Raw genomic sequence first — 14528 nt, 5'->3', positions numbered from 1 at the left:
TATCAGGCAGATGATATCTGTAGTTTGAAAAACTTTAACTTGACCTTCGCTAGCTTGGTTTACACTTGGTAACATTAGCATACATAATATAAATTGTGGTAAATGTTTTAATACATGTAAACTTGTTTTATCCGTGGTTTATTTTACAGCGGAACTTTTTTTTTTTTAGCAGAGCTAACGTGTTAAGCACGCTAACGTTAGCTCAGTTGTGACTTGTCAATGGTTAAGTCTGCCTAGCACTAAACCATGGTCCAATATTATCTTTGCTCCGTTTTTGGACCTCACCTCTATGGTCCTCATCAGCTCCTGATGGAAATATCTGTCTTTTTAGCTGCTTAAGGTTAAGCTGTTTGGATGCTAAGTTGGTAGTGAACAATGTGTTTTTCTATCTTCTTTGCTAAAAGCCTGTTGTTGCAAACTGATAAGAATGGTTGGAAATAACCAAAAGAGTAAAAACCCAAACATGATACTCATACAATCCATTGATATTATAAATGTATTTATTATTGCCACTTTAAGTTGTTCCTACCCTCCATACCTCAGAATAAATACATTTGTATAAATGACTGTGTCATCACAGTGAATATCAATAAAGAGAGTTGATCCACTACATCAGGGGTCCCCAAACTTTTTCCTGTGAGGGCCACATAACTTTTCCCTTCTCTGATGGGGGCCGGGTCAGTTTGTAACAGAAAAAGTGTGACGATCGCATGGGTGTCTAAACGTAAACATTTATTGTTTTCTAGAAAGCCACACATAACCAAATATTAATAACCCTTTCTGGGATCTTCACAGAAAAAAAAGTCAGGAAATAAATAATAACACTATTAATGAAATAAATAACACTATTTATAAAATAAATAATAACCAAATAACCCTCTCTGGGTTCTTCACAGAAAAAAAGTCCATTGAAAATTACTGTAACTTTCTGTTGTGCAGTGCACAATCTTAACAGGTAAAAGTTTAGCTTAGTTGTCAGAGCAGAATCTCTCAAAATAAACGTGGATTTACGTAAAAAAAACTATTTTTTCGGGGTTCGGGTGTTTTGTTTGATTTTAAACGAACAAAGTCTTGGCTTTCAGAATATGAAACTTTTATTTCCTATTTATTTCTCACTCGCAATCTGCTCTTCCGCAGCGCCGCCCCCCCCCCCCCCCCCCCCCCCTCACTCCGCTGAAATTATGAATGTAAGAGTATAGTAATCATAGATAACACTGCAGGGTCCGTTACAGTTTGTTTTCATCTGATTTAAATTAAACAAAGTCTTGGCTTTCAGAATATTACACTTGTTTCGGCAAATTCAGATGATAAATGCAACTTTGAAGCTTCGGTATAATTACAAGCGGAGAACGGAGTAACTTGACGTCACAGCAGGCATAACAACAGCCGGTGTTTCTCGTGATTGTTTTCCCCGGGAAACAAACACAATACACACAAACGCAAAATTACACAAGCACACACACTCACACGCACACGTATACACACACACTCGCGAGCTTCCCCTCCAAACAAAAATATCTTCCCTCGGTAGTATTTTGATCATTTGCTCCGCTAATAATCAATCAGATCGATGGATTCCAGAGAAGAGACAACTTTGAAGGCCTTTTTCTCAAAATGATGACTCGGTGACAGTCATTATATAATGTGACATATTTCGCTTAATATTTGAAGTACAAAAACAATCCTGATATCATTAGAAAGCTAGGAATATCCTCTTTCCAACAGTGTATACAACTCAAAAGGTGTCTTCGGGTCAATGCGACTGATTTAGATAGAGCAGGTCACAACATTTTGACAGGGGCTAGTCTAGGATTCGCGTGGCCAGACTGAACATTTTTTTTTTTTAAATTTAAAAAAAATAAATAAATAAATAAATCATAATGCGTCTCTGGTATTGTTCAGGGGGCCGGGCCAAATGTGGAGGCGGGCCGTACCCGGCCCGCGGGCCTTAGTTTGGGGACCACTGCACTACATGAATGCCAAATACAAAGGGTATCTACATTTTCAATAACTTACATTACTCTCACAATAGTCTTGTTGTCATTTTTCTAAATTAGCTTCCACCGCAAACCCACTTTGTCACGATACATCAATACAATATTAGACTTTGAAGATGCTCCAAATCTGAAGTGGCGTCTGTAAGCTTTCACACAATTACTCACAGCACAGGAGTATCCAAATCACCAGGGTTGGTTATATTAAGTCAATTACATTTTTACAATTGTGAGAGAGGGATGGTTAATTTAGTTTGACCCAAGAGCCCCCGACACTCCCCCAGATAGCAGATGGATGAGACAAGTGACCACAGGCGTGAGGGAGTGTGTGTCTGAGTGTGTGTGAGCCCACTGGATTAGTCTTCATTTGGTGCCTCTGTCATAAGGGAGGGGAAGACTGAACACTGCGTGGCAAAGCAAAGAAAACACACAGGGTCAGTCGAACACACACAAACACAAGCGCGCGCTATTAACCTCCCCCCAGCTCATCAACTTTATTTTGCAATCTTCCCTCAGAACCATTAGAATACCCTGAAGAAATGACTTTCCAATTAAAGGGGATCTTGAAGAAGAGAGTTTTTTCTCCTCTGCTTTTTTTTTATCTCCAGCTCCTGGAGTTCTTTATTCCAATAATTTAAATTGGAATTGATTTTTCAATTTACCCGCTGACTGCTACGGACACAGAGTGCAGGGCCAAATAGAGCTACGTTCCCAGAATGTTTGTCATGACAGCATGCTACGTGTAAATGTGCACAGGCCGACTAAATACTAATATATGTCCTCCTGTGAGAACCATCAGAAAGGGAAACAAATGTAGGTCTTTAGGCATCAGGTATTTTTCTCTCACTTTATGTGGTGTGGAAATGCAACTCTGATTTCCCTTCAACGTGTCAACACTAATTAGCCAAGAGAACCATTTTATTATCTTTTTAAAACAAACAAACACCACATTTAGAAGTGATAATCTTAGCAGTTTGTTTATTAGATTTGTAGATTTAGTTTTTATGAGGTTTTCATCACTCAGGCAAAGCTTTACTATTACCGAGGATTTCCCACATGTTCTCAGAGCAGAAGGAAACAGTAGTCCTTCCCAGACAGAGAGCAAGGGCCTCACATGTTTAAGTTTGACAAACTATGCCTATGAACTACGCAACAACAGCAGTTCCAGCTGCGTTGTAATGAGCATTTATTGTGTCTCCACTGCAGCGAGCGCCTTGCAGAGCCTGCTTCAAAGCCAAGCAGCTTCTACTCGAGCTGTTTTACAGATGCGTCTAGAAATCCGAGGCCGTTCTTCTGTGGACGAATGGTTCTGTCTTTTGCTCCTGACAGCTGCGCAGGCTTGTTGTTCGCTCTCTCCTGAGTTGTTTTAATAAAGTTGTGCTGCAGGAGTAGTGAGAGAAGATTAATGGACGCACAGGAAGTGTGGCAGTTGTGAGAGGATGCAGGACAGAGCGGGCCAGCAGCCATCTGTTCCCTCTCCTTTACAGCTCTCTTAATGGAGAAACAAACCAAACAACATGGATCTGAGCCCTGCAGACAGACACACACACACACACACACACACACACACACGCCCGCACCTCAGTCGCACACAGCTAAACACAAAACATCACTTTATGTGACAGAGATGAGAGCTAGGCTTTTGTCATTGTATTCCCCCTTGTAGTGTGTGTGTGTGTGTGTGTGTGTGTGTGTGTGTGTGTGTGTGTGTGTGTGTGTGTGTGTGTGTGTGTGTGTGTGTGTGTGTGTGTGTGTGTGTGTGTGTGTGTGTGTGTGTGTGTGTGTGTGTGCCTGTGTGCTTTTTTCCCCCTACCTTTCAGCGAAATAAAGTTGGGTGTGAGCCACGGCTGAAAGACAGCTTGGATGGAACGTGATTAAGAGATATGTTCTTGAGGCAAAACAGGACTTGGCATTTGCTGAGACAAAACCTAATCAAATTAAAGCAAAACACGGCCATTGTTGTGGAGTGTGTTCTCTGCTTGTGTCACGTTTGAAATGAAACACTGTAAAATAGATATGGGCTTGTGTCTGCGCAGCACCACCACCGACACAGTGGTTTTATTCAGATTTACACACAGGCACTGACTAATGACGGTCGTGCCCAATGATGCCTAAAGCACTTTATAGAGCTGTCTGGGTTGTAAAAAATGTTTACTGTGATGGAGCTGAATGGCTCACTGAAAGAGTATTATTGTTTACAAGTTATTGTTTTAGATTAATTCACTCAGCAGAATTGTTAAATTCTCCATCCAACAGGCATGGCCGCCTCCAGTTCGCTCTTCTGTCAGTAAGTATTTGCCGTTCCTCCTCCAGCGAGTTCCCACTCTTTACTGGTGCTCCCCATTTATTATTAGCCTATAATGAAATCTATAGTCGGACTGTTTCTCATTCTGTTTGTTTTGAATGAGCACAGACCATGTCACGTTAAATGACAACATGCATCGTCTCCCTCTTTCTCCCAGTGAAGACATCTGTATGACATGATGAAGTTTCCTCTCTGAGTATCAATCCTGTAATTGAGCTCAGGGAGAGGAGACGTGATGTGCACACAGAGGAAGTGAAAGGCCTCTCTCGCTCTGCACTCCTTCTCTCCCTCCTTCCCTCTCTCTCTCACACACAAACACACACCACAGGTTCACACTGTGTCTGCCCAGGCACACACACACACACAACGCTTCCTCTCTACCTGCTTTTACATTCAATTTGTCTGTCAGCTCTCTTTAGATGCACATCAGCTGAAGTGAGTGCATTAGCATTAGCCCTCGTAATATCACTCCCTGTTCGGGGCACAATGGCCCAGGCCTCGGCGGAGAAGAGTCTTGTAATGGTGTCTTCACAAGCTTTTCACAACGCTGCATCCTGACTGAGACAGCGTCCTGGAGCTACAATGTCTTAACTCGTGTCTCTTTATCCATCCCGTAATGTTGCTTTCCTATTCTGCTCTTACGATACCATGGATCATGAGGAAACTGAAGTGAGACCGGATTAAATATTAACACAATCTGACACAGTCCCCACCGGAGCTCCTATTCCACTTCACATGATACAATTAAAAACATTCCCACATGCATTGAACGGAACACTTGTCAAGAACATGCTGCTTTGTACAGACTTAAAATAAATCGTATACTAATCTATGGAGAACCTGACAAGGAGGAGGCCAAGGTTTCCATGCAGGCACTTAGCTGAGTAGAGAGTTGGAAAAAAAAGAGAGATGAGGGCCTTACATTATTTATACGTGCTAATGGTGGCTGTCTGTGTGTGAATCAGCAACAGAACAATCTGCTAAAATAGACACACAGCTGTAATCAAGGCCAAACATTTCCTCTTCTTCTGTTCTCTGCTAACGGCAGGGTCAATTGGAGTCAGTTTAGCAGCATTTGAAACTCTTGCAGTAGATGATCTCCTTTTAATGGTGACTAAAGACAATCCAGGAGTAGATTGCCATTGCCAAAGGAAAATATTACTGCAGAGCCATCCTGTGTACAGAATGAATACCTCACACCGTTCCTACTGTTCAAGTTATCATTGGTGATAAGAACAATAGCTCACATGCTTAACCTAGTTTTGTCCGCGAAAGGAATCCATTAGTCTTATTGCGCCGCCCTTAAGCTCAGCATCACAGGGGGGAACCCACTGTTGCACCGCTACATCCACACACATGTGCCTCTCATTTCCTATGGCAGTCTAGAAGTATCCTTCTACATCCTATTGTAAAGTTTACCAGGGGAGAGTGTATTAAAGTGCCCTGAGAGAAACGCTAAATGATGTAAACGCAGGCAGCTGCTTGCTGCTAATGCCGTACAGTAGACGAGGAGGCCCAGGCGAGGCTGGATATGTACAGTATCTATATAACGTTATGGGCTCTCTTTCATGTCCTCTCGCTCTCTAATGGAAACAATATGAAGACTAATGGTATAGTAAAAGTGTACGGAACAGTGCTTCAAAACCAAACTGCAACATATTCTGTTTTGTCAAAAACAACAACACAGCAAGTAAAAAAGTATGTGATAAATGAGATCATATGCAGATATTATGATGGCTTTGAACCATTTCTGATATGTTATAGTCATAAATAGGCTTTTAAAACCTTTTTTCTCTGACGCACCCCCACAGGCCTTTACTCAAATCCATTAGCACCATCCATCATGTTCAATTTTTTTTCGTTTTAATTGCTTTGAAGTTGGATTTTAATTAAGACTATTAATTCTATAACATGATATTTTTATAATGATTTAACTAATAACATTTCCATTTTAATGTTTAGGTTGGTTTGGTCAAGATTGAATTTGTTGTACCAGAACTTGGGGTGGCATCAGTTGGACATTTCAACAAATGATCCAATACTTTCACAAACTATTACATTGTTTACGCCTAATATTTTAACCAGTTTTAGATGTTATTTCACCCATGTATCCATTCACTTGATCTAACCTTTACGACTTTGTTTTCTAATAAGGTTTCGAGTGCTGTCGATGGAAAATCGTGTGCTGTACAGGTACAATATTACCTGCATTTCCATTCTTTCAAAACAGTATTTACACATAGCTCCTGGCAAAGTGCAGAATTACCCCTGGTGAAGGCAGTTGGCACTGATGTACCATATTTCTTTTTTTATATTCACAGGGGTAATTTGTCTGAAATCTGCTTCCACATTCAAAATTGCAATGAACAAAAACAAACTTGTAAGACACAAACTCTTGTGCAACACTTTAATTGTAAAAAAGATGAGTAATTCAACCAAGCGCTCTATAGAAAAACAAATACAGCCACACTGTCTCTCATCATCATTTGATGGTGTGCTGACACGCAAACTCTATTAAGCTGTCTTCAAATATGCAAAAATGATATGATTTTACAATGATTACATATTCACTTCCCCAGCTGGCTGGCTCCAAGCGTCTCCATTTGTCATCGACTATTGTGTCCAATTATATGATTAGCTTTGAACACTCCAGCACTTCGAGAGCTCTCGTGTGTTCTGCCGCGCAGAGTGATTCACAAACAAAGTCATTACAACATGTATTCACACATATCAAATAACAAAACAGATGGCCACTGCGCTCGCCGCCTGATTTGTTTTCCACACGAGTGGTAGAAGAAAAAAAAAGTATATTGTGCGAGCTGTGTTTAATGCTGACTGTTTTTATTCCCAAAGAAGAGCAGCTGGCTGTCGCGCTGTTAGATCAGCTCCTATGAAAGACAATCTTGTTTTCATTAATTTCTCTACAACAAAGGCACTTGTTGGGAAGATTTAGAATTACAGCGGGTAAAGCTTCCGGATAATTCATCACAGGGACTTGACAGGAAACTTAATTGTTTTAAATGCCAGTTGCTGTGAGCAGCGTGACTGGTTTTCCTTTGATGTCTAACAGGTGGGACAGATAGACGACCCTCTGATGTTTCATTTGACCTTTGACCTCTTGGTTATAAATTCACTTGTAGTCCACCGGCCAATAAACCTATCATCATGTGATGAACTGCAGTTCCCAGAATTCCATGTGAGATGGAAATCTTGTAACCTGCCTCCTCTTGTTAAGCACAGTGTAAATCTAGTCCATCTTTATCCCACTGTACAAACCAACCGAGCACCACATGGACTCTGAGTGCAGTTTTTTCGCTTACCACCGTATTATATTTACTTACCTAAATTAAACGGGGCTTGAAAAAGAAAACACAATCTCAATTTGACAGTATATCACAATGTATTTAGTTTGTTGGCAATCGATCAGCAATACACTACTATGCTATGGTACATGTGGTCACACCGCAGGACGCCCAGACTGTCTAATTGTATGAGACACTACATAGTTACTCAGCCACACTGACTCACTGTCTAATCCAGTTAGGGCTGTGTTGGTGTGACACACACACTAACTAGATTATTCTAACAATTGGCAACACCAAATCAATTCTTTGCTGTTTGTGCAGGACACCTATCAAACCATCTTGCTCAAGATGAGTGTTTCCTTCATTTCAATGACACAGTCTTTCCATAGAGATAGAACCATCACACATTTAATACCTTTTTAAATCCTCACTTTTCAGTCATTTTAGGTATACATCGTGGACACAATGCATGTTCTACATCGTTTTGCTTACAGCAGAGACCTGACATAAAGACTCTATGTGCAGAAAATATTTTCTCTTTTTAAGGTTAAGGTTGCTTTAAATCTGCTAAATAGCCTAGCTGACATCTCGTGAGGATGTTACTGTAAATGCACTTCAAGTGGCTAAATCATTTAACATCGAATCAATACGATTCCTATTGCACCATAAACACACTTTAGTCCGACTCCCCGTTGAGGAAGCTGTCACGAGTTAACAACTTCTCTTCTGATGAAGTGGAATGGTTATTTTATAAAGCCAATTGAGATTTTAAAAAATACAAATACAAAACAGTTCAAGTTCAAAGATATCTTTACAAGTATAAATAACTCTATAGCAGAGAATCAAGAACCTTACACTTTTCAATTTAAAAGTAAAGAAAGCAGTTTTTCCTTCTCTTTCAGGCAGATAGGATAGCTGTGCCATGCTGCCCTCACCTGGTCGATATATTAACAGCATCTTCCAGGACGATTGGTTTGTGGTTTGTGTTAAAACGATGTCTTGAATCAAATGGTAACTCAGACTCCACAAATATGAAACAATGAAGTGACACTGGTTAAGAAATGAATGCAGCATTGATGGTTATATTTAAACCACGATGCAACACTGAGAGGCAACGTTCCAAAAATGGTGCAGCCACCACAAACAAAAAGCAGCAACCTTTAACAACCCACTATTGTTTCCTGTTAGTTTCCCCCCGTGGAGGCAGCCAGGTCATTCATTGTTCTTGATTCACATGGCTGAGAATAGTTGATGCAAAATAACAAAGCAAACACTGTGATACTGTGGGCTATGTTTTAATGATTATGAGCTTTATTTTCACCTGCATGTATAACACCTGAGCCACAGACACTCGTGCTTTGTCTGCCAGAGCAAAGATTCACAAAAAAAAACGTCTCATGGGTGAGTCAATCAGCTCTGAACACAGATGTTTTTTGCCACAACAGCAGCACTCGCTCCCATACTGTGAGTGTAAATTACACTTTGGAAATTAATTGCAAGTTCTGATCCTCTCGATAATGAACTATGTACAGATTGAAGCATTCAGTGTTACATTGCGCCGAAGCAAGCACAGTAGATAACAGTTTGTTTTTTGACATGAAAGTGTGATGCTCGCGTCAAATCATTGCGCTGGTCAAGTTGCTCATTGATCGGACGCTGCCCGTGTGCCTGCTTTTCCGTCTCACACTCCGCAGATAGTTCCTGTACAGAATCACGCTGATCACCCTGTCCTGGAACTGCTTGGAGACAATGTAGAACAAAATGATGTCTAACACTGTGCTCATGTTCATCAGGAATGTGGTGAAGACAGCCCATGTGCTAAACCCGCCATCTTGGCCCGTCCCCGCTAAACGGAGCACCAAACACACATGGAAGGGCACAAAACACACCAACACTTGGACAATGAGTGTCATGATAATCCGGATTGATTTCTGCTTGACTTTAGGTTTGAGTTTAGAGGTGCGGCCGTGATTCAGATTATCCACAATGACAATATAGCAGACAATCATTATACATATGGGAACCAGGAAGAAGAACAGGAGTCGTACGAAGTTGACGGGGTTGTCGCGGCGCATGTAGATGATGTCTTGCATTTTGATGCAGGTGGTGTAGTTGGAGACGCTGTCTGGATCGTCCTCAGAGAAGATCAGGGGGACGGTGCTGCCCAGAGTCATGAGCCACACCCCAAGACTCCCCACCACGGCCTTTGGGATGTTCCTCAGCTCTTTGCTGTGCTTCGGCTGAATAATGGCCATGTAGCGGTCAGAACTGATCAGAGCAAAGAGCCACAGAGCCATGCAGGGGTAGAAGATGGTCAGAGCGGCACTGATTCTGCAGAAAACGTCTCCAAAGGGCCAATAGTCGTAATAGTGGTAGACTATTCTGAAGGGTAGCAGCAGGATGAAGGTGAGGTCCACCAGCGCCACGTTTATCATGTAGACAGTGACAGAGGTCTTCTTCTTGGTGGTGAGAGAAAACACCCATAAAGCAGTGATATTCACTGTGAATCCTATGATGAAGACGATGCAGTAGAAGACCAGGCCTGCCATGCGGTACTCCACCGGTCCCTGCTCCGGCCGAACAGACTCCACGGACATGTTGGAGGAGTTTAGATCCAGCTCCATCCTGAAACTTGCACAAAACAGCAATAAATTGGTGTTTATTTCTATTGAGTAATCCATTCATCATATTTTTTTGCTCTTTAAAGCCAATTTGTTGTCATGATTGGAGCTGAAGTCCTGTTAATTCACTTCTGTTGAAAGGTCATGTGCTTCTAGCGAGGTCTTCAGGAGGTAAAAGTGATATATTGGCTATACGTGGTGTCTTTACATAAAGTAATACACCTAGTTTAAAAAGATCAGAGGGGCAAGTAGTGCAACTTACTTTTGAACATATTGTAGAAGTTATCCCTCACAAGTCCACTTGAGTTGGAAATCTATGAAAAAAACAACCAATACAAAATAAAACACAAATTCCATAAAAGAGTGATTTTCCTTTCAACATGAGTACAGGGAAAAGATAAGAGAAAAAACGTGTAAAAAAAAAACCGATGTTTCCGGAAGAAACTCTGCAGGTGAGTTAGCCAGAGGCGGCTTCTGTGCAGATCTGGGTTTTATAGCTTGTAGAACCTGCTGCTTGATCATTTAAATACTTATTTTTAGAAGCTGTACAGCTGCATTTTGAAAGAGAGAGGAAGAGAAACAGACCATGTATGTCTAGATGTGTGGTTAATTAAAAAGTATATGAATAAACTAACACATAAACCAAATAAATATGTGAATACACAAGAATGGAGTAACTGCTATACATTATTGTGTTTTACACAACATGATGCTTGATCATTTAAATACGTATTTATTAAAAGCTGAGCAGCTGAACTGCGAGAGAGAGGAAGAGAAACAGACCGTGTATGTCTAGATGTGTGGTTAATACAAAAATGAATAGAGAAACAAATATTTAAAAGCCAATAAATAACGAAATACACATTATACTGTATAAAGAATTGATTTACTATAATCTGTGTTCAGGGGGAAAATGTGGAAGGGAAAGTAAATACTGTTTCTTGATTTAAAATGTGTACAGTTAACGATTGTTTACTATACTTTACTATCTATCTGCGAATTGTGTGATATCATTTTAAATAAGGAAACAATTCTTATTAAGACATGAATAAAACAAATAGAGTAATTCAAATACGTTTGTCCCTTTACTCAGCACCAAAGCACTCACACACACAAACAGAAAGTGACTGTCAAACATGTGTGTCCATTTTAAAGGTCAAACAGATCAGGTAGCCTTGCCTGAACAATAAAAGACTGCACTTACCGCAGAAATCACACAAACATCTTGACAAGCTTGCGCCAACAGGTTTATGAAGCGGCACAGCGATTTATCTGAGCACTCAGCCAAAACAGGGAAGTGAATGCTTTCTCAAAGGGTAATGTGATGGAAATGGTGGCGAGACTGAGCACAGTGTAAAGCCCCCCATCACTTCCTGTGTGCTGTAGCTTCTGTACTTTAGATTCCTTTACAGTACTGTATCTGCGTAGTTGGAACACAAAGGGCTACAGCTTTCCACAGTCTGCAATTACACCCCCTTAAAGAAAATGATGTGCCATTAGAAGTGGGAGTGTGTTTGGCAGGCAGAGAGATGGCAGATTTAGGGCGAGTTATTGATTGGAAAAGTGGGGTCTGTCACAGCACATTAGTTCTCAGGGGAGTAATCCACAGCAGGTTGCTGTGAGAAGCATCTGCTGCTGGAGAGAAGTAATTAAAAACAGGATGTTGAGGCAGTTGCCATATAAACAGGAAATAAGACGGTGGTAATAGACACTTCACGCTGATGCTGTGAGATGGTTTTACACCACGTCGACTTAATGGATGCAAAGCGCATACCTCAGGTGAAAAGCTCAAGGTCAGTCTGGACCTGGATTGAATACAGATTCATGTGTGTGATTAATGTGTGTGTGAGCTGGTAACAACTATGAATTAGGACATTTGGCTCAAAGAACGTTGTGCAATGAAAACTTCTTCCCCTTATCTCCTAACTGGTACTTTCCATTCTTGTATGAAACAAAGAGTAAATCACACAATCCCACGATTTAGATCATTTCCTCCTTCGTTTCATTTGACTGCCCTACGCTTTCCTTCCACAAAAGGTTATATCGATTTGTCACACATTTTATTTGAATGATGCAGTTTGTTGCTAAACTTCTTTCGACATCCACTACATTATTTTTGATAATATGAAATCTGCTCATTCAGCCTAATTCCTATTCGCTGGAAATAATGATCTATCGGCTTGTCCTCTCGATGTGTCTTAACAATCTCATAGCAGATGGTACTTTGTGTTCATTGCAATATGTTGTTATGACAACAGTCTGTGTGATGTTTTCCTCTCTTTGATATTTGTCATCTGGTTGCCTCTGTAAACCGTACATTATAAATCATTGGGCTTTATTACTCACCTTTTTCACAGTACATACATTAATACGTGCATTTGTCTTACAGCAATCTATCTTCACTTTTGTTGTACTTCCCCTAAATCATTTTATTACTCTGCCATTCTTGTTTATCAAACAAACAAAGATGAACCCTTGTTACACCTGTCAATATTTTGATTTGGTATAAGGTGCCTGTGAGTTCCTGTTCAACTTCCCTAGCTGTCACTGCTTTACCCTGATTCACACTGTCCTCTAGAGGCCAACACAAATCACTACACAATTGTCAGACTTCAGGGTTTTACGTGTCTGTGCCTCATCATTGATTGTGTCTAAAAATAATCTGTTTTTCACGCAACTAAAATAAACTTCTATAATATAACGTATTAGATAATATTTCAATTGTAGCAATCATCCAGAAGGGGATTTAGCAGAATCCAAATTCCTACTTGACATTTAAAAATCACTTTTCTGTTTTATAGTCTGAAATATTTAAATGTTATCCTATCACATTTTTGTTTTCCTGTTACAGTATGTCTCCTTTTCAACAACAACACCAATCTTGTCTTTTTCTATCTGTCCATGACTGAGTTGCTAAGGGAAGTTTAAGACTCTTTAAGAAAAAATTTCAAAAGATAACAAAATACTTTTCCTTCAAGAATAGTATGTGTGTGATATAGCATTTCTACAAAAAATGTTTAAGTAAGAAATACTTCTACTTCTTCTTCCTCAAAATTGACTGTAAATATTGTTAATGTGGGGGAAACTTCTGTGTAGCAATGCAGTGGAGTCACCGACTCAGGGAGGAGACACGGGGAGAGCTGGAGCTTTGATGTCAAACACTGATGGTTTATTTAGGAGCTTCGGCCGGAGGATTCACAAAACAAGTCCAAGAGTCAGAGGTTCTGACTTCACGGTAGAGTTGCCACGTCAATTCTGAAGAACTCTACCCCAGACCCGTGTATTTAGCTAGTTTAGAGAGAATAATCAACATGCTGCATAACAAGATAGAATGATAACACCTCTATCAGCTGACGCCAGCAGGCAGGAACAGGGAGACAAAACACTGAGAGCACAGCAGCCAAGGTTACAGGTGCGTGTGCTCAGTCAGGACAGAATGAACTGATAAACTGGGTCAAAGTTGGAAAATATTTCCCCAACAGTTAATAAAAAAAATGGACACAAGACATCTCCTATTTCCCTGAAAAGTCAATTCTCAATATACTGTATGTTCGCTGAAAGCTAGTTTCACACATCACATTTACATAAGATACATAATCAACTATTAAAGCATCTTAATGTATTTTTTAAGGTGAGCAGAGACATTTTCCCTGCCGTCAAACTGACAGAAGTACAAATCTGAAAAAGTGAATTTTAAGGGAGAAAGGACTTTACTAAGTCAAAATAAATGCAGAGTGGTATCAAAACTTCACTTCACAATCTTTACCTGATTTTCTGGCGATGTTTCAGATCTTTAGATACATTTAATTGTGTAACTGTAAATGATCTGATGCTTCCAGCCCATCCCTTTAATCCCCGAAAGAATTCAGGCGATAGAAGAAAAGGGAGCCATGAAGCAGATGGCAATTATATGTGTGAAAAACAGTGTTCATTGCTAAACAAGTGGATAGACTATCAGCAAGGGACACATTTCTGTAAAGTAAAATGAAGAAATGTATATTAAAGCCTATATTTTTGTTTAGCTGCTCCTGGAATTGAGAACTACATTTGAGTAAAAACCCTCTTGTCATGACATTGTTATGAAAGAAAATCGACATTAGGATGAATTATTTAAATTTCAACTTTTACAAACACGAAATACTGTATTCTATTTAGTTCATTATAAACACATTTGGATCAGTGATTTTGTTGGAGCCTTGGCAGTGACTGATGCGACTGATGCAGTTGTACCGTCAACATGATGAAATGCACTTTTCTCCAGTGCTCCTTGTTTTGTCACCTGTGACTTGTTTCCGTGCCATCT

General features: G+C 40.2%; 1 protein-coding gene across 1 annotated transcript; it reads right to left on the bottom strand.

Moving 5' to 3' along the window:
- Positions 1–8883: 8883 nt before the first annotated feature.
- On the bottom strand, positions 8884–11605 carry gpr18 (G protein-coupled receptor 18). Its single transcript, XM_034213525.1, has 3 exons — positions 11430–11605; positions 10488–10539; positions 8884–10235 (listed from the first exon to the last, which is right to left on the bottom strand). The coding sequence occupies exon 3, from the start codon at positions 10226–10228 to the stop codon at positions 9221–9223; it is 1008 nt and encodes a 335-aa protein (XP_034069416.1). The 5' UTR covers positions 10229–10235; positions 10488–10539; positions 11430–11605; the 3' UTR covers positions 8884–9220.
- Between the last annotated feature and the right edge of the window lie 2923 nt (positions 11606–14528).

Source organism: Gymnodraco acuticeps, unplaced genomic scaffold (assembly GCF_902827175.1).
Source record: "Gymnodraco acuticeps unplaced genomic scaffold, fGymAcu1.1, whole genome shotgun sequence".
Lineage (NCBI taxonomy): Eukaryota > Metazoa > Chordata > Actinopteri > Perciformes > Bathydraconidae > Gymnodraco > Gymnodraco acuticeps.
The sequence above is the reverse complement of the archived record's forward strand: the minus strand, read 5'-3'. Positions and strand labels throughout refer to the sequence as shown.

Coding starts and splice junctions, on each gene's coding strand:
- gpr18 (XM_034213525.1), bottom strand. CDS start 10,228: ATGGAGCTGGATCTAAACTCCTCCAACATGTCCGTGGAGTCTGTTCGG.